General features: G+C 32.7%; 3 protein-coding genes across 4 annotated transcripts in view; 2 read left to right on the forward strand and 1 right to left on the reverse strand.

The window, feature by feature from the left end:
- Positions 1 to 1,238: 1,238 nt before the first annotated feature.
- LOC136347238 (modular serine protease-like) lies at positions 1,239 to 12,263 on the reverse strand. 2 transcript variants are annotated; one of them, XM_066297029.1, is made up of 13 exons: positions 12,012 to 12,263; positions 11,768 to 11,876; positions 11,580 to 11,702; positions 11,370 to 11,513; positions 11,089 to 11,262; positions 10,061 to 10,171; positions 8,015 to 8,241; positions 7,077 to 7,277; positions 5,866 to 6,030; positions 5,684 to 5,811; positions 3,861 to 4,034; positions 3,642 to 3,807; positions 1,239 to 1,616 (listed from the first exon to the last, which is right to left on the reverse strand). In XM_066297029.1, exons 1-13 carry the CDS (start codon positions 12,067 to 12,069, stop codon positions 1,405 to 1,407), a joined length of 1,992 nt encoding a protein of 663 aa, XP_066153126.1. In that variant the 5' UTR covers positions 12,070 to 12,263; the 3' UTR covers positions 1,239 to 1,404. The 2 variants fall into 2 exon arrangements, with proteins under 2 accessions (XP_066153126.1, XP_066153127.1); XM_066297030.1 differs by lacking the exon at positions 12,012 to 12,263 and having other exon boundaries at positions 11,370 to 11,526.
- A 307-nt stretch (positions 12,264 to 12,570) lies between these two features.
- LOC136347242 (ARL14 effector protein) lies at positions 12,571 to 14,891 on the forward strand. Its single transcript, XM_066297035.1, has 3 exons — positions 12,571 to 12,840; positions 14,386 to 14,559; positions 14,619 to 14,891. The coding sequence occupies exons 1-3, from the start codon at positions 12,728 to 12,730 to the stop codon at positions 14,815 to 14,817; spliced, it is 486 nt and encodes a 161-aa protein (XP_066153132.1). The 5' UTR covers positions 12,571 to 12,727; the 3' UTR covers positions 14,818 to 14,891.
- A 2,722-nt stretch (positions 14,892 to 17,613) lies between these two features.
- Csgalnact (Chondroitin sulfate N-acetylgalactosaminyltransferase) overlaps positions 17,614 to 21,229 on the forward strand; it is a 199,016-nt gene continuing 195,400 nt past the window's right edge. Inside the window, exon 1 of the mRNA XM_066297031.1 lies at positions 17,614 to 17,937. The gene's annotated coding sequence lies outside the window, so the exon portion shown is untranslated. The remainder of the gene's footprint in view (positions 17,938 to 21,229) is intronic.

Genomic DNA, 21,229 nt, shown 5'->3' on the forward strand with positions numbered 1-21,229 from the left:
TTTCTTACAGTAAGTAGTAACTTGCTGGTCAATTAAATCGAAATACTTCAATCTTTGCATCGTATTCTTCAAAGGACATGAATCATGCAATTCTCTTCTTGAATGCAATTCGTGCAAATAAAAATGAGTCTATAAGTTTTAGCAACTTTACACTCATGCAACTCAAACTGGGAAAGATGTTTGTGCAGTGCATGCACTCCTCTCTTTTGAACTTAATTTGCATTCGTGTTTTTACTCCCTGGTGAAATTTACCTTTAGAAATTTCACCACGATAAAGTTTCTGTCAAAGTTGCAATTATTACTTAATAATAAAATTCGCGGTATAACGCACGTCTCATACTTCTGGAAATGGCAATATCAGTTTGATTTATAATCAATGATTCAATTATTAATAATGGGTGATCATTAAGACAAATTAGAGTAGTCGGTGAACAGTACTTAGAGCCATTTGCTATTCACCGTCAGACATCCGATCAAGAGATAATAGCTGATCGTTCTATCCAAGATACTCTTCTTATATTTCATCGTTTAGCTGAAGTTTTTTTAACGATTTCTTTACTTACTCTGTACTCCCTTTGGTTGAAATTTGTTAAATCGCTTCTGTGTAAATTCTGCACCTAAAACAATCCATCTTGTTACAACATTGGTAGGGTGACTAGGAAATTTATCACGAACATTGCACTAATCCAAATTACCGTGGTAAACTGATTGGTTCAGCGCAACAATGAGAACCTATCGTTGCATTGTTAAAATATCCAATTTGACAGATGAACGGAATTGAAGTAGTAAAACCTTTGCCACGGTGTCTTCTATGGTCCTACGAGTAAAAACTTCTTCAAAAGTGTCTCAAATACGTATTATTTGATTCATAAAATTCTCCTTTGAATGCAACTCGTGCATAGAAAATTTCAGGTAATTTTAAATCAATATGGTCTCCTGTAATTGGGATAAAAAGAAAATTTATGGCGAACTGCATGCATCCATATTGCCCTAAAATAATGGGCTGTTTTCCATATAAGTGGTATTTTACGTGTGGGTGTAGAAAGCATGTCAAAGTACAGCGTGGCACAATTAAATTATAGCACGTCATTTTCATTAACGATTAGTGGAAGAAAGGTATCATCTTCCAATATTTCCTTAGTTCAATATGTGCACGTTGACACAGAAAGACACAGGCTAGTTGTATTTTATCTAGATTTTTCATACTAAGAATTGAACCGAATTTACAGAAAACTACATTCTTTTGCTAGAACTTTTACATTTTTATTTGAACAATAAAAAATATAAATCTAAGAGTTCCGAATACACAAACCGTTTGTGGGGCAGATTTGTAGCATTAAAATAGAAAAAATGGTCGTTAAACGTAGACCTGCATGCACATAAAATAACATATAAAAATGAGAGTTAAGCAATGGTCGACGATAGCATTGTTGATTGTATCCAATGGGTGTACATATTTACGTTAGTAAACAGCGCTCTTCGTCTGATATTGCACTTTCTCTGGTTATTCTCTAGTACTACGTCGCCTAAACTTACAAGCCCTTTAATGTAATATTTGTTTTTCAAGTCCTTGATAACCAAGCCGCCGCCACTGTCCCCTGGACATACGCTCATATCTAAAAATAAATAATGTTATACAAGGTTAGCCTCCCAACCTGTTCACTAGAACACTTTTGACTTCTCACCATCATGGCCTAATGAAATTTGGTTTCAGGTCAAAACCGACCATTTTGACCTAGCTGCCGTGATAGCTATTTCTAGTCTTACCGAAATTTACTACCAGTTTCGCTATTTTAAACGGAGCTCTCTAATTTTTTTTTTTTTGTGAAATTTGCCATTTCCGAGTTATACCGCAAAATATGAACATTTTCACAGCTGCCGGATCCCACGGGAAACGGTATTATGCACTCACCGTTGAAAATTTTGGAATGGGCGTTCTGGGACTCAAACATGGGCTAATAAGTTACGTCATGGCGTATTTCAATTTGATGAAAAGTCTTTCCTAACTCCCGAAACATGTCTTCGAAGTTGCACGACTTCAAATCTCAATAATTAAATTTTAGACTTGAAATTGCTTGAAGGTACAGGGTTTCCTATTTGAAATAAGCAAGTTATTGAGATTTGAAATCATACAATTTCGAAGTCATATTTCAGAGGTTATAAAAGACATTTTATCACATTGAAATATATCACAATGCAGTTTATGAGGTCCGCTTTGGATTTCAGATCACCGATTTCAAAAGTCACAGTGATTAGCTCACAACACCGATTTTTATGGGAAATTGCAGCTGTTAAAATTTTCAGTTATTTTGGGTATAACTTGAAAACGGAAAATTGTAGGCATAAGACAGTCAATATAAACTGACCTCAGAATTTGACGGGAAATGCAAAAATTACAAAAAAAAATCCATTTAAAATAACGACGCTGATAGCTATTTCCGGTATAACCAGAAATGCCATTATTCAGAAAATATTTTACTTGAATTCAAAATCGTCGATTTTAGCCTAAAACCAAATTTATTCGGTTTGTTACAGCGGGAAGTTAAGAATTTTGTAATAAACGGGTTGCGGTGTGAATCCTGTATATCGCAATTTAATTGAAATAAAAATTAATTAAGAAATACACATGGTGTTTTAGGTTTTATTATTAGAATTTCAAGCAAGGTTAGAAAAGGTTATTTTGGTGTATTGTTTATGTAAAGCTGGGTCCTATTTTTTCCATTTATCGAATATCAGAGTGGTATGCCTTCACTAAGAACTAACCTGAACGAATCTGGTTTTTAATAAAAATGGTACTACGTACTGCTCTGTACAGGGTAGGTTATGTTGAGGTTACTGAATACATCTTTTACGCGAACAAAGTAAAAAAGTTGGTCAAATCGGCAAAAATTTGCAGTTTTTTTGGAGAAATTTAAATTTACTTTTGTTGCCTTAAAATACCTCAGGGCTTATTAAATATTTAGAAAAGCTTGATATTAATTGCGTTACTACTGATTTTTGAGACATTTTTATATATGTGCGTGTATTAGGTAACATAAGTTGATGCGGACTCAGAAGAAACGAAACGTCGAAATTGAAAAATACTAAGCACATTAAGGCACGCTTAAAATTACTCAGAAAGGGAAATTCCGTCAAGAGCCACGCAAAAATGACGTCAAAAATTAAAATTTTCAGTTCTTTCGCATATTTTCGAAAGTATTTGAAATCACGAAATAAAAAAAATGAGTTTGATAACTACTTAAATACCCAGCTTTGTTCCTATTTAAACGAGATCACATTTGTCATGGTTCCCGAGATTAAAATAGTGACTCTCGAATTGAAGAACGCCCTGTAGAGAAGAGCCTTTATAAGTATTTTTATTGTAAGTCAAGTTCGTTCAGTTGATTTGCAATAGAACTGTTTGTGTTAAACTTTACAAAAACATAGACTTCTTGAAAGATAGAGTCTCTGTATAAAAACTTGAATTAACCCAAATTACTTAGTATATTTACGTTTGGGGGTGATCAACGTGAACTTTTTTAAGTTTTACATCGATCATAAATAATATCCGTGAGCGGAAAATGATTCTCGAAAAGCGAAACCTTAATTTAAATGTAAAAGAAGGGATGCAAAACATCCCCATTGGTAAAAAGGAAACTTACTGGCGTTCACGAAGCCAGCACAAAATTTGTCCCCAATCAAATACTTCTGTGCAAACTCGGGATCCAGCTCGCTCCTACATTGACCATTATCCACGAGGGGAACATCAATTTCTTTAAGCACTTCCGAGGGTTTTCCTGCAGCTGTTGTAAAACCCCATCCAGTTACCTGGAGATATGCAAAGATAAAGGAACAGGACTTAAAATGTCTTGAGACTGTACCGTGGCAATGGAGTTGTCGGTTAAAAATAACTGAGACACGTCGTTGTACTCAATGCACACTGGCTGGCACAGTTTGGATAACGCGAAGGGGGTGCTGAGTTTCAGCAAAGCGATGTCAAATCTGAATTTCTGATATTCTCCCGTGTAGTCCTGGTGTACTATAATTTGACTTACCTAATAAAGAGGTTTGTTATATGTACATATATATGAGAAATTTCTCACAATTGGAAATATTGTCGATAAATGGATTCAGATGAATTGGTTTCTGCCGTTTCGTGCACCGCTGCGGTTTATATCATTAATAGCGAATATATACAGGGTGTCCCACAAGTGTTTCATTATATTTCAGTGGGTAATAGTACATTGAAAAATAATATGACTCCCTATATAAACCATATTCCAATAATGCTTCATTAAGAAGATACAGGGTGTGTTCTGTGACGTTTCCAGTTTGCTGACACTTTGTCAACACTTTGGATATCACATTTTGAGAAATGCAGACTAATTGGGCAACTCCTTTTCTAACTTTTGTGGAACAGTTTATTTTTAGTCGGAATGGCCCAAATTTTAAAACAATTTTTGCCATGATTGCCAAATTACAAAACTTCGTCTTAATATATTCGACATTGTACTTTTTAAAATAACCAAAATTCCCATGCTTAAATTGGAAAAGCGGTAGTCTGTATGCCATCAAAGAAAGTGCATATATCATGTAATTTTTCCACTATATCATATAAAAATGTGAAATCTGGATCACTTGTACAAACTACAGGAGAAATAAATATTAACATATTAGGTAGTCTCATGTTAATATTTGCGTCTTCTGTAGTTTTTAAATGATTAGAAATTTCAAAAATTTTTTTATATAAAACTTATTTGGAATGTATCGATGTTCACATTAGAAAAAAGTATGTTTCCGAAAAAAAACATTTCCATATTTAAATTTTTTGAACATTTATTTTAGCTTATGTCCCCCACATAGTGAAAAAATTACTTTGCTAAGCTCATTTGCTTTCTTATAAAATGGATGAGGTGTCGAGTTTGAAGGACCCTGTATAAAACAACATAAAATTTGATTTAACAATTTTTAATAATAATATTAGTTCAGCTTGACCAGAAACGGCCCTCACTTTTGATTTTAAAATTTTTCATTTTGTACTTTATGATATCTTCGAATTCAGCACATTTTATCTACCACTACTTCTATTACTTTTCTTATCGAAATTATACGTGTTTTATTTATTTTAAGAATGAATTAAGAAGCAGTTTTTGTTACAAACTGACTTGTTTTGGATTATAATTATGGGAAAGGTACTAAACCTGAATATTTTATGTTTTGCAATACGTAGTCCTTTAAAAAAGTAACCTGTTAAAGATGCAAAAGAGACTGTAAAGTGCGTGTCACTTTTAATGCTTAGGCTGCAAAGTACCACTTTTACTGCTTAGGCGGTAAAAATGTCAGTTTGAAGCCCGTTTCAGGCCATTAGCCCTTTTTAACTCCACAACCTTTTTCGGTACCATTTCAATCAGTACCAATTGGAGGAAAATTACGTCAACCCAAATATTAAACAGCGGCGGCAGAAGTTTCGTTTTTTGTCATTTGAAAAATAGTACATTGTTCTCAAAAACATTTTTGTATTGAACAAAATTATGTTAAAAGTAAAAGTGTTTTTTAAAATTTTCAACATGATGTTTTTTGGATAACTTTCACTGCACTCGTGAACGAAACATCAAAAAGCAACTCTATTGACCCATGGTAGAAACTCGGCAAAAATTTCCAATTGTATTCCCAGTTTCATGGAGATTGTTAAGGCAAAGCTTACATTTGAATACTGAGCTGTGTCATCATCTCTGTTATCTCCATATCCAATGTAATATTTTCCAGACGCCACTGCGAAGAACTTTTTGTGAATGACAGCTCCATTGTTATTCTCAGTAACGCAGTGAGCAGCTTAAACGCACCAAGCTAGTTCTGTGCAAATACATCATATTTTAGCATACTTACCAGTCAGTGCTATAGAAGTTGACAACAAAGATCCTCCGCATATATGAGAATATGAAGATGTTTCGCGCCGGCTGTATAGCGCTACTACCCAAGGATAATGTCCTTTTTCGACTGCAACCCCACCGACAATTAAAGGTGTCGCCGACACTCGTTTTTCTCCACATTCTGTCATAAATGAATGGTAAATAATACACAGGGTGATTCATAGGGGATGAGACATGGCGAAATTGAAGATCAGGGACACCAAAATATTAGAATTGGACCCAACATACCTTATATTAATACCAACCAAATACTAACCTTATGCAGGGCGTTAAAGATTGAAAAGTTATTTTAAAATTCTTTAGTAACTTTTTTTGTTGTGATATCTCTCTTCGTTTGCGAGATTTTTACCCATAAGCTAATTCGCGTCGTGCCATTTCAAATCCTCAAAGGCGATGGTGGTGGCAAATGCGCAAATATTTAAACATTGTTTTTCCACGTCGATGGATCGGTTGTGGAATTGAATTTTCTATGGCCCGCGAGAAGTCCAGACCTTCACCCATTGGACTCCTTAATATGGCCAATTATGAAGGCAATTCTATACAAAGGGATAATTAATACTCGCGAAAAACTGTGGTAAAAAATTCAACAAACAGCTGATGAAATTGGGAATAACGCTGATATGCAATTTAACATAAAAAAATCTTTGAAGTAAGGGATAATAAGGCCATTAAGCTGAAAGGTGGTCAATTTGGACAGCTGCTTAAATCGGACTCATTTTTCATTTGTTAATGGTTTTTCAGTGATCGGAGGTTGGCATACTTGCAGCTACCATCGTTTAGATTTAAAATTGAACGACAAAAATTAGCTTATGGGTAAAAATCTCGTAAACGAAGAGAGATATCCGGATTAAACGAGAATATATCGAAGCGGTGGGTTGTATTAGCGCCCTCTAGAAGCTACGTAAAAATTAGATCAACATTCGCACTTGGCATCTCACAAAACCTAAGTATACCAATATTGGTGTTGATTCAATGAAAACACAAAAAGTTGATAAAGTGTTAAAAAATACAAATTTAACCTTTAATACCCCGTAATTCTGAAACACGATACATTGGTATACGGTATGTCGGGGAATAATGGTCACATTTTGCTGTTTCCTATGTTGAGTTTTGCCAGATCCCATTTTCAATAATAATTTTGTATATTACTCTAAAATGGAAACGTACTTTCCTTGCACCTGACATCGGGGTAATGCCAAGAACCACCTATGCATTTATTTACGGTCCAGGAGGTGTCCGATTCGAAGTACGGATCGCATTTAAAAGTGAGCTCGGTTTGTTCGATGGCCTGGTCGCAAGGGATGGGAACGTCGTCCAGTTTACACGAAATGATAGCATGGTTCCTGTTTGTTTGGGGTGGACAAAGTTCTGTTAAAAAAACAACAAAGACTTCATTAAGCTACTTTGTAATTTCGTTGACTCTTTCTGTGTAGAGATGCGTAGAATAACGGCTTATAGAAAAGCATGAAGAAGGATGATGTTCCAACGATTAAGGGAGGTTTTATATTGTCGCTTCTCGCTGGGTATCATATGGGCACCACTTGTCCATGGTGTTACGCGTTTTTGTACAAAAAATACAATAGGACGAGATGAAATGAAATACAGATGAGCACAAGATAATGCATATGATCTCATAACACATACAGAGGACTACATAACTTATTTTGTTCACATTTTTCAATTTTTTTCGATTAACAATAGTTTTAATATTAACTTGTCATACATCATCAAATTCGGGAAAAATATTTCCTATTAAAAAATGTAAAAAATGGTGTTTTATTTGAAATTCTGAGGTTGAAACCTAAAGACTCGGAAATTGATTAAAAAAAATCAACTTTCGTGATACTTGCTAGTCTGGAAAATATAATTTTATTTGAACTTTAGTTCATCCTAATATGTTGATAATTAAGTGACTTATAGCTTCGCTCGTTTTTTGAGACACCCTATATTTCCAAAACTACGATTATTCAGAATTCCCCAATCTCCATATGTCTGAATGACATATGAAAATAACGCTACTTAGTGTGGAAAATTTCAAAATTGTCAATAGTTTTTTCTATTAAAATTAAATTTTGATAATTTAGTTAAATATATTGTTGACTTACTGATACAACTTGGAAGAGCTTCATTCCATTGACCATTCTGCTGGCAGTACACCAATTTTTCTTTCTTACTTGTACTAGATAATTTGTAGCCATCGTTACATTGAAACCCGATTGTTGCGCCACTGTTAACTTTTCGGTTGGATATTGCTGCTCGTTTTTGGTTGTTTATATTTGGGAGGTAGAACCAGCGGCCGTTAACAGGATGCTCAGGAGTAACACAACCGTTGCTACGGAAATCGCAATTTCCACGTTAAAAATCCTTCACCATTCAGGTGTTACGCCTAGCAATGCTTAAAAAAGCTTTAACAGTCATGATTTTATTGGTGTTATTTTCCTTATCATTCATCACGAAATGCCTTCCTTACACATGTTGCGTCTTTTATGGCTTACTGAAAGAATTTCGGAAATACTTCGAGTACTAAGGTCACTTAAATGGGTCAATAATTACTGATTTAGAAAGTTATCTGTCTAAATACAGCCACTGTTTAAGGAGGGATTAGCAAATCGTAAATTAGTTGTCGACCCTTTAAGTATAAGGTATTTGAATAAACTGCTCCACAAAAGTTAGGGATATGATCAAATCTTAATAAATAACAAATACCATGCTAGTAAATATATTTTTTTCTATATACATATCAAATGAAGCATATCCCTAGATATATCGAAGAAATATGGAGAGGAAACTAAATATATTAGATCTGATCAATGAAGTACCTAGCCGGCCATGATTTTATCCAAAAATGAATCAGTTTCCTAAAACGGCAACTCGTTACCCATTTAATTGACCTTATTGATAGCTTCTGAGATACTTGCAGTAACCAAGAAATAAACTCAACCTGTTCATAATACCCAACAATAATTCAGATAATGGGAAAGTATGAAATTAACAGAATTAATGGAAAAATTTTATATATAGGGTTAACCACTCAACCCATTCATAAAAGTTTCCGACTTCCCACTATCGTAGCCCAATGAAATTCAGGTTCAGACTAGAATGGACCATTTTGAATCTAAATAAAATATTGGCGGTATTACCGATTATACCGGTAGTAGCTATAAACTTTGTTATTTTACATGGAACTCCAGATTTTTAATAATTTTCGGATTTCTCGTTAAAATTTATCATCGGTTTGTGTTAGGTGTCTTAAGTATAAAATGAAGACTTTTTGAGTAATATTGGAAAATTTAATATATCGATAGGTCCAAGATCCCGCGAAAATCCCTATTGTGCATTTACTGCCGCAAATTTTAAAATCGATGTTCTAGGGTTTAAACAGGGGCTAATAAACTATGTTTTGACATTTTTCAATTTGATGAAAAATCTTCTGAAGTTGTATGGCTGCAAACCTTAATAACTTTTTTATTTCAAATGGGACATCCTGTCCAGAATCGGCACCGGGAACCTTAACATTTGATGCAGACTTAAATTCTAGAATCAAAAATGTTTTAAGATACAGAGTGTCTCATTTAAGATTAATAAGTTATTGAGGTTTGAAATCATCCAATTTCGGAGATATATCTCGAGGATGGTAGAATTTTTTTTGTCAAATTGAAATTTCTCAAAATTCACCTTATTTAATCTTCTTTAAGCTTCAGAACATTTATACCAAAATTCGCAGGGGTTAGTGCACAATATCAATTTCACACTTGTTAAAGTTTAATATTTTTCCGGTATAACTCGGAAACGGTAAATATTAGATATGACGCACATTATATAAATTGACTTTAAAATTTTACGAGAAATCTCAAAATGATAAAAGAATTATGGGTTTTCGTTTAATACAACGAAGTTGGTAACTACTTCCAGTATAACCGGAAACGTAGCTATTTTGAAAATACTTTATTTTGTTCAAAATAGTCAATTCTAGAATTTAGCCTGAAGCCAAATTTCATTATGCTTCGATAGTGAGAAATAAAAAAAATTCTAATAAACGGATTGCGTGACTAATTCTGTTTAAATAAGATCAAAATGTGATAACAAATGACGGAATCGCCAGCATAAATGTAATGGAGCATTGATGTTATATAAATTAGAGATTATCTTACCTAGTGTGTAGAGAATCGTTAATTACAACTGAAGGAGGAGTCGTAGGCAATATTGCTGGCCCACAATTCGCCTCGTCGGAATTGTCAATACAGTCTTGCCGTCCATTACATCTAATAGCAAATAAGACTATATGTATCTATATACAGGGTGTCCCACAAGTGTTTCATTATATTTCAGTGGGTAATAGTACATTGAAAAATAATATGACTCCCTATATAAACCATATTCCAATAATGCTTCATTAAGAAGATACAGGGTGTTAAACTTAAAACACACCTGGAATATTTCAACGTATCAGAGTATCAATGAACAGGCGAGCTCAATTATGTATTGAACAAAATGGCCACCAATTTGAACAATTTCTATAATGTTATAGCAAATTAATAATATTTAAAACAAACTTAATATTATTAAAACCATTTAGAGAATATCGTGCATATAGACGGTATTCAATTTTTTACTGGCAAACGATACGTCGAACGAAAAAGAGTCAAGTGAGCATTTTTCTTCTAAATGAAATTAAACTTCTACAAATAATTTTTATTTTGATAAAAAGCAGTGGCGCACCATGTTTTTCTTTAAAAATGTGCTGAGAGGTGTCCGTACGCACGTCACTGTTGAAACGAAAAATAGCCCTTTTGCATAAATAAATGCGTCTACATTAACTCTCAAAACATGCCAAATTTCACTTACATATCTCAAACGGTTTTGAATATATCAATAAAAGTTAGATTTTTTAAGTAAAGTTTAACACCCTGTATCTTCTTAATGAAGCATTATTGGAATATGGTTTATATAGGGAGTCATATTATTTTTCAATGTACTATTACCCACTGAAATATAATGAAACACTTGTGGGACACCCTGTATACTATATATATATATATATATATATATATTGTTAAGAATATACAGGTATGGCATTTACCAGATTAGTTTAGGTCGGTTCGGGTTAATGGTAATGATTAGGCACTTCTCAAATATGATAATGCAAAAAGCCCCATAGAGAGACTTATTGCAAACTTACTCAGCATCTCCGTCAACACAAGCGCCATATTTACACTTATAAGTATATCCTGGGCACTCAGAATTCAGACACAAATACTCAGTTTCGTCACTGTGATCTTCGCAATTATATACACCATCACATGTGCCATCAATTTCAATGCACTGGCCATTATTGCATTCAAATTCATCTGACCTAAAACATCAAACAAAATACACAATTTCCAATTCACCATATTATCAGGAAAACAATATCAGCTCAAACGATTATTATGTATTTTTAATATTATATATTGAACCAACCTGCAATTTGTGTTAACTTTGGAAACTGTGAGCATTGAACAACGTTTTTCATCAGAATTATCTTTGCAATCACGCTGACCGTTGCATTTCAGATCGGCACTTATACAGGCTCCGTAGTCACACTTAAAGAGGTATCCGGGACAACTGTTTTTTAAAACTATGATTAGTATTATAATTTATTACTCAGTTTTTTCGAAAAATCGTACGCACTATAAGGTTTTGCATACAGATTCCTTCTCGTCGCTGCCATCGGGACAATCTTCAATTCCATCGCATATTTGGTCGGTGTTTATGCATAATGGGTTACCCTCACATTGGAATTTAGTGACATCACTGAAACATAATCATATTCATCTTTAATTTTCTTTGATTTTAAATAAAAGTTTAAGGTTTAACACCTTTTGCAAGTCGTCGTTTGCCGTCTAAATCTGCTTAGACTCATGTTTTTGCTAGGGATGATAGTATCTTGATTTGATGTAGGGATTTCATAAGACTGTTGAATCAAAGCTGAAAGACAGCGATGATTAGTGAATTATCATTTTATAACATTAAAAACAATAAATTGAAAACACTGGTGAATCAAAACTATCTAAAATATAAGTCAGGAGAGTGCGCCAAACATGCTACTTAATTGATACTTACTAATAAGCACCACACTAGTTAACACTCTTGAATACATAGATGATGTCGTTTTATCCATTTCAGAAGGCTAAATGTTAATTAATGCATGTGTTGCGTATTAAATTTTGTTGATAATAGTTTCGCATTTCAAAATAAGAAACATTTATTTCATAATAACCTTTTAGTAATTATAGTTTTATTTGATCGCAACATATATATCTACTACATATGAGAGTTTCCCGATCATCAAAACCGGACTGATATTCGAATCAGAAAAAACTGTGGTAATTCCATTTCTTGAAGAACTGGAAATCCCCGTTTGTCTTGTGATTGATTTAATAGCGAGTGATTGGTGTTAATACGTCTATTCTTTGGAATGGTTCAAAGGGTATCGATTTTTGTTTAAAATAAATACTTTGTTGAGCGTAATGATAAATTATTTGTTTACTAGAAATTTACATTTAAATTATTGTTCATATGTAATGCTAATTATAACATCTTGCGGTGTAGACTGCGAAACCCATCATCATTGCATTGACGCTTGAAGTAGATGTAATTTTATAAAACCCTTCAACTGTCAACAAAAAATTATTGATTGAATTATTAATAAAACTGAAAATTGAGGAATTATTAATAAAACTAAAAATATAATTGATGAAAATACCATTATGATTATATATTAAAGACGTTGCTTTAAAAAAGTTAAGGTCTCAATCTAAATCCACTTTTGTTTCGAAATGGGATACGATAGTTCAGATGAGGATTATAGTCCCGGAAATACAGGGAGCCAAAGAACAGCCAGAAAATCTACCACTTCGTCTTCGCCCATTTCAGTATATTCAACTCGCAGGTAGTAAATTAAATGTATTAAAAACACTGAAAGATATAGAATTATCGTCGAACAATCTACTGTCATTACTCAGCTCAGTAGCTGTACTAGTAGACGCTTGAAGCATTTCCTTTCATCAACTTTCTGAACCAACCAGAACCAAAAGAAACCAAGAGATATCTGATAAAAATCATGACATGAGGGACATAACTTGGCTTTATCTTTTCACAACTAGTTGAAGTAGTTCTTTGAAATATCTGGTACTGTTTTTCAATTTCAGAAAAATATACTTAAATTAACTTATCCTGGACTTGCATTCACAAAACTGTGGCATATTTAACTCCAAAGAACCAAAAAAATTGTCTCTGTGACAATTATATTTTAAAATAAATAAGAGGAACCAGTATCTGTGGAATTTCCCCAAATTTTGAATGTCATCGTCAATATTTCATCACTTGGAGATCAATTTAGGTTAGACCCTTGTCAAAATTTTTGTATAATTTTTTTTAATTGTAGCCAGGACTATGTGTGAAAAGAATATCCTTTACAAAATCCATTACTTAACCACAAGCATAACAATATATATTACTGGGAGTGTGCTAATTATTGTTGATTAGTTTTAAATTAAACTGAGAGCTATGAAATTCAGAATCACCCCCTTAAGATTTTATAAATATGCAAGCAAATTGAAGTTTTTCTTTTTGCAAATTCTTGTTTTGCATGTAGACAATTGAAAATTTTGAGTTCATTTGAAAGGTTTTGTATTTATGGGTAAAGGAAAGACAGATTTTGGTCCCATATTAAAATAGTAATGGAAGATACCTATAATTACAATTAATTATTATAATATATAATTAAAGATTGCCATTTGTTATTATTGTTTGCAAATTTTGATAATGGATGAACCCACCTTGGTGCATCTCATAAATTTTATTCATAAGAAATGCATTGCTGTCACAACAACAGCTGTCTGATATTTACAATATTGTATGCAAAAAAACGTCAGAAAAGTTAACTAAGCAAAAGGCTATATAGAAGTTTAAATAGTCTCTCCTATTTGTATCAATCTTGTTGACAGTTTTCTCAGATCATTCAAGATTGAAGGCAAAACATTATATGTGGATCAGGCTTAACTTGTTCTTGGGGAACAGCAATTCATATGTTTTGTGACAAAATGATTAGAAGTAAAACCTTTTGAGATACAAAAATTTTTAATTGGGAAGTTGCCAATTAAACAAAAAATAAATAAGTTTCTCTTCTTAATTTTATCAATTGTAATATTTGACTTTTATTTGGTCTTGTTTGATTCATATATAATTTTTTTTAAATGGTGACATGATGGTACATTGCCTTAAAATCAAAGAACAGACTTCTACCAAAATGTTTACTATCATAAATTCTTCATTTTTCTTCTTTATATTTTTTTCTACTGTTAACCTATTACATCAATGGCCAGTCTCTTGTTTGTACTGTATAAAAGTGATACACCAGTCAAACACAGTCGTTATGTTACAAACTGTACAGTTGTGCTGAATATTAACTGCGGCCATACATTCCTGATTACAGAAAAGCAGCAAGAAATGCTTCAAAAGCCATATCTGCATCCTCAAGTTCATCCTCTTTTGATAAGTCGATGGAATCGTTTAATCCAGACATGAGCCAAAGAGAGCGTCGCAAGATAAGTAAAAAGTTTACACCTCCAGTACCAAAAAAACCCACGGGAGCCGTATATGATGAGAAGTAAGCCTTGTTATATATTACCAAAAATATCATTAAAAAATAATATTTTTGTTTGTTAGGGGTATACATGTCGCAACAGGATTAAATATGTGTGATTGTTTAAATGAAAAATGCCAAGGATGCTGGTTTGAGTGTATCAAATGCGAGAGTACCAAATGTGGTCCAGAGTGCAGAGTTTTTCGAAAGTTCACCACGGACTCGATCGAGTATCATGGTCACGACAAAACTGTCAAAAATCCATTGCTATTAAAGAGTTAAGGCTTTTTTTTATTCTAAATTTATTTATATTTATACGCTTATGGAAAATCTTATTAAAAGGATAGTTTATTATAGTATTGTAGTTTTTGTTAGTAGAAGATTGCTGAAGATTTTCGTATATACTTCCTTTTTTGAAATTTTATCTTACCAATAAAAGGCATAGTATACACAATGAGATATGCCTACTTCTATTATAGAACCAAATAACGCATTTGCAAGGAATTCTCAATAAGTACTTGGTCAGATTTTTATTTTGTTTCAGTTTATCAAAATAATGAAGGCGACAGTAACATTTTTGGTTAACGCCATTTAGAACAGAAAAGGTGATTAAGGAGTATTTCCACGCTTTGTGCCCCCAGGTTCTTATATTGATCAGTATGCGCATGCGTACAAAGTCATAAATTACATTCCCGAGGAAAACAAATGGGAAATGGATATATTCTACGCCTAAAAACAGTGCCAGTTTGCTATATAAATTATATTCAAAAAACGATTTGTTACTGAAATACAGAGTGCGTAAGTTCTATCTGGAACCACCTGAACTTTACTCAATTCCAATTCAGAAATGGTTGATAACATGTACAGGGAGACACTTTTCCGAGAGTCAAGACCTCTTTCATCGCTCCGAACGTTTTTGTTGAACACTACTGACGATCTATTTCCCGAAGCTTGAATGTATTGTTCAATTTATAATGTTTTTGCGCATTGTGTAGTATTTGCGTATTTGTCACCGTTTTTCAGTTAATTGCACAACTATTTAGGTATGCATATGGCATTTCTGTATACAATAAATGCATTTTTTTACGGGAAAATCATGTGCATTTTTAGATTCTTTTGCAAATAATTGAAACTCTGTAACAAATAACAAATATCGCAAAAGGCGAAAAAACTTTAAAAAATGGAGAGTTAGTGGCGTCTGAAAAAGACTTTGGGTCAGTTAATATAGATGTTCAACTGATTGCCTGGATCTACACCTTGACCGCTCGGAAAAGTACCACTCAATATATGTTGTCAACAATTGATGAGTTCCAACTGTGTAGACTTCAAAAGGTAGTAAACTGCACGTAAAGACACACTAAGGTAGGTGTAACATAAAGTTTTAAAAGATCCGAAAATACCCTTTATATTTTGATAGCAGATTTTCTAATATGTATAGTTTATGGAAATTAGTATAATTTTTTACCGTAAAATATGTATTTAATGTCCTGTTACAAAAACACCGGTCGCCCTACATAAAAGGGCCGATAGTTGTCTTTTTCATAAACCTACAGCGGATTTTCATGAAAATAATGCAGTCGTGCTTAAAATTTTCATAAATCACTTTGTTTCCAAATTATCGAATAAAACTGGATAATTTTATGATTAGATTCAAGCTTTGGTTTTTTAAATGACCCCCTGTATATATTATTTCAAAATTTGATACCATGGTTGAAATTCGATATACACCATTAAAGGGATACCATTTTAAACGTCCTCCTAACTATTAGGCAGCTATTGCTATTAGCGAAATGAGCCAAGTTCTCTGGAGTTGTTCGCGGAATACGTAATAAATATCAACGGGAGTTCAGAGATGTGGTCGCCTAGATCCATTGCCGACTGCTGACTATGCCCTAGTTTTCAAGTGAGCCCATTTCCCCGTTATAGCCTTTTTTCTTTTTCAAGTTTTCAATATTTAGCATTAACCATTTTGGTTTTGATGTATATATTTTGCTCAGAGCATTCAATTTGATATTTCGCATCAAAAAATGGGTTATTGATTTGACGATTCTTAATGTCCTCATTCCCGAAGTTGACGTCTGGTTGCTAACGCATGGTTCAAATATGGTGTTCGTTTTTGAACCTCAATTATGAGGATCTCGGTAAATATGAATTGGGGCAAAGTTGCGCAATGTGGGATTTAGGAATATGCCGTTTTAAAGTTTAATATATTACGATGATTTTCAGAAGTGTTTGAAAACTGAAATTTGGAAAGAACTTTTTAATTTTGTCCTCAGTTTATTTGCTGAGATGAAGGAATGACGATCGAAAAAAAGCTGAATTAAAAAATGTGAAAATCCATGATAGCATCTGTAAAACAAAGCCAAGTTGGTGACGGTTGTCGAGAATCGAAACGTCGGATTTCAAATATGGCATTACGTTGTAGAACAGGAAAATATGCAATGATGAAGTGCCAATACTTTTGATTTATGTCGCTCAATAAATTAAGAAAAAAATAAAAACATTTTTCACATTTCCAGTTTCTTTCGAATAGTTACGTAAATATAGGGAATATTTATCATTTTATTACAGCATATTCTTGAAATACAAATTACGCATTTTTTCCCAATTCAATCAATCTTATGATTACCGTCATCCTCATTGTTGAGGTTCAAAACGGGTACCCTGTATAACACAAGTCAAACATGACACGCACTTCTTTTTATATATTTTCCCATCTTTGGGAGGGTGTCTTTCATAGACACGACAATACTAAAAGGTACCAGGTTAATGTTAAATGAAACTTCGTGGTAAGCTATGGACCGTAAACTTAAGGGGTTGATTAAGCCATTTGATATTTGCCATCAAACATTTGACAAACACATAACAACTCATGAATTTATCCAAGGGATGTTTCTGATACTTGAATACCGACTTTTTTTTATCACCACCCTTTGCATTCTTTATTTAGGGCACGTGTTGACCCATTGAGCGTTATATAACCCAACAATACGTTGGAGCATCGAAATTTCGCACATGGAAAAACCTCGAATTCGCGCCAAGGTTTGCGGTGTCGAGAGCATCGTTGCTAGTTGCCAGTCTTCCCGTGGCGTCGGTTTAGAGAGCGTCGTGACGTCGGTGTCGGTCGTCCGGACGCTAAAAACCACCGATTTCCATAAAACTAACGTGTTTGTTCTTAAACCCGTTCACTTGAGTACTTTTAGCATTTGTAACTTCCCCGCTCATCTCCGATGAACATTGTCGATATCAGGTGGTGTTGAAATTCGTTTGATCAGCAGTAATCAGCTGATTTTGTTTCCATAGGGACAATTTTGTTTTTAAGGTGGAAATGAATAAACTTTATCTAAGACGAGACACTTTAAAAGTCGTTTTTTGCTAAAACTGGAAAGCGATAGATATAATGTAAGTAAAAACGCCATAAATCTCTTTAAAGTTTCAATCATTTAAAAAAAGACATCCTCACCTTCAACAAGCCCATGTTTAACATGCAAGGTAATTAATATATTGTATCAACAAATTGCTATGTTATATTCGGCTTTTGCTGTATCTTGCATTTAGTTCACCTTATCATTCGACGGTTGGGGCAATTAGGTAATGGATTTGCCTGTTATTGAATTTCTCATTTTGAACTAAATTTGTACTTATATTGTGAAATTTAGGATTGTTTCGAAAGCGAGATTAAGATCAATTTTGATAAAGTCATAAAAGATGAAGCACAGGATTTTTGTATTATGGGGTGATAAATTTTCGAGAAAGTGTATTTCATACACAACTCTTAGATGAATTAATAAATGTTTACGTACTTATGGCGAGGAAACGTTTTCGCAGGATTTAGTGTTTACGGAAGAGGTAATTTAAAATCTTACTCAAGCAATGTGGGATGGTAGTTGAAGTATAATAATATAAAGAGTTGGTGGATCTATCCAAAACAAAATATTTGGAATTTATAGTTTAGAAAAACTGTAACTAAATATGTGTTCTACACCTAAACCGAATTGTTCGATCTTTTTTCTTTTATTTTTGGGAATACCACCTCAGATATGGTAGTATGCACATAGCGGTTGTATTGCAAACTATGTTGCACTCTACCGCCACAGATATGCAATAAATCCCACTGGTGTGTGCGACGTTATGCCCCCCCCCCTCTTCTTTTCTTAGAAAAAAAAAACAATTCCTAACAATAATTAGAGAGAAACACATTAAAGAAGGTTTTTGGATAGGATCTTGAATCCATTGAAATCCTTACATGATTATTGAACATTTTACGTTCAAAGGAACGTTGAAAATAGTTGAGCTTAAAGCTTCTACAGCCTAGAAAATCAGGACTGTTTATGACGTGCCACATTCCAATTTCCTTGATACTCATTTAATGAAATGGGTTGACAAACATCGGATATCTCAAAACTTGTAGTAATATTATAAGTAACTTGGAATTGCTAATTAGGATCAAAGCTATCAAATATATGACGGGAAAGTATGTAAATAATTTGAAAGCTTTGGTTATAAATGCCAACCTCCTAGGGGAGGCGATAATTATCATCAAAATTTTAAATGTAAATGGTGGCCGAGCGATTCTAATTAATTCTAACTTTTCAAACTTAGAGAATTTTCTTATTTAAATTTCGTTGTTTACAAAATTACGATACCCTGCAAAAATAAGGAAGTTGAATAAGTTTTGCGCGTTTCACGATTGCACTAAACGCTCCAAATAACCACCACCCAGCTTTGAACAGAATCTTTGTCATTGCAATAGAGTCAATTTTTATTTGAGTTTCTAACACTTAAATACATTTTTAGCATAATGTTAAGCTTTTTTTGGCACGCTTTCATCGCTTTTACTATTTGAATTAACCTAGACTGACTAGAACAATCAGGCATTATGAATACCGAATATACAAGGTCCGCGTTTGGAAGCTCACACGATCCGGATGTAGAAAGGAAAATTATAAGTTTAATGTATTTTTTTATTTGCTTAAGTTTCTATTTTTGTTTTGTGACAAAAACTTGACATTGTAAAAATATTTTCAATCTAATATTTCTTCTGGTTACTCCGGAAACTGACGCTATTTCATTTTAAAAAAATAGATCATGATAGTTTTTTTAGTGAAAATGGGTTTTTTGTTGAAAATAAACATAATACCCATTCTCGACTGTTTTTGATTCATTTTGATTTTTACCACTTTTTCGACACTTGCAGGGTTTAACTGAAACTCAATTATTTACAAAATTATTTGGCACAAGTTGATTAAGTAAATTTTAAATAACCGTAAAATTAACATATTTTTATAGATAATTAAAGAAGAAAAATATTTGAAACAGCTTCTAAAAAAATTATTGAGACTTAGAATTTTTAAATTCAAAAAATGCTTTTTATACTATTGAATTGGTAGAAAAAATATGAACAAATACAATATACATCATAAGTATCAAAAATTTATATTTCTTAAATAAATTAAAAAACCTTTAAACTACTTTATACTGCATAGGTAATAGGTATGTATATATACATATATGTATATCAGCGTATCTTCAGACGATTAAGTTACTTAATGTTTATTTCCTTTTTTAAATTTTAGTCAAAATTTCTCAAAAACATAATTTAAATATGTTTATGTTACTCCAAAGATTTAATTAACAATAATTGACAATAAACGTTCAGCATGTTGCCTGTTAAATGCAAGCCATTGTTGATCACGTCTTGTACCAGTTCCATTTGTAGCCCTTTGAATTTCTTGAGGAGAAAGAGAATTGAAAGCTTTTCTCACCTTTGCAATGCAGTCTTCGTTGGTGGTTAATGGTGTAGTATAAACAACATTTTTTACAAAACAAGCAATCAAAGTAAATATTATGCAACTTGATAGTATACGGGTGCGCTAATGAATGTATTACCTACACAAAGTAAAGTGGTTTAAAGTTTTTTTTATTTACTTAAAAAGTATTAACATCTGATACTTGAGATGTATATCGTATTTGTTAATTTTTCCCTACTAACCGAATGGTGCAATAATAATTGTCGGATGCTATTTGCAAAAAATGAAGTTTTTGAATTTAAAAATTCTAAATTTCAATACTTTTGTACAAAAAGTTTTTTAAATGTTTTTCTGAATTTTTTAATTGTCTATAAAAGTTTGTTAATTTTACGGTAACTTAAAATTTATTTAATCAATTAATTTCAAACAGTTTTGTAAATAATTGAATTTTAGTTTAAGCGCTTTAAGTGTCGAAAAAGTCGTAAAAGTCAAAATAAATTAAAAACAGTTGAGAATCGGTACTATATTGTATTATGAAACTTATGTTTAAATTCAACAAAAAAATATTTTTAATGAAAAAACTGACATGTTCTATAAAGAAAAATGAAGTAAAGCTCAGTCATATTAAGTTGAAAATATTTTTACAATATCAGGTATTTTCTACAAAACCAAAACATAAACTTCAAAAATACCTTAAACTTGTGATTATCTATATACGAATTATATCAGCTCCCAAAGACGGATCCTGCATATTTATTATAAAATATTCAGTCGTCACTCTTCAGTCCCCTCCGAGCTTTGGTGTGGTCATATAAAAGCTCAACGTCGATAGAACTCCGTAGAGACATGTTTAAAATTCACAATTTCTTGCTTATAAGTAAATAAAGTTACTATCAAATCTTGGAATTGCTTACTAAAACTAACCCGAGCAATCCGGAATTATA

This window comes from Euwallacea fornicatus, chromosome 27 (genome assembly GCF_040115645.1).
Source record: "Euwallacea fornicatus isolate EFF26 chromosome 27, ASM4011564v1, whole genome shotgun sequence".
Classification (NCBI taxonomy): domain Eukaryota; kingdom Metazoa; phylum Arthropoda; class Insecta; order Coleoptera; family Curculionidae; genus Euwallacea; species Euwallacea fornicatus.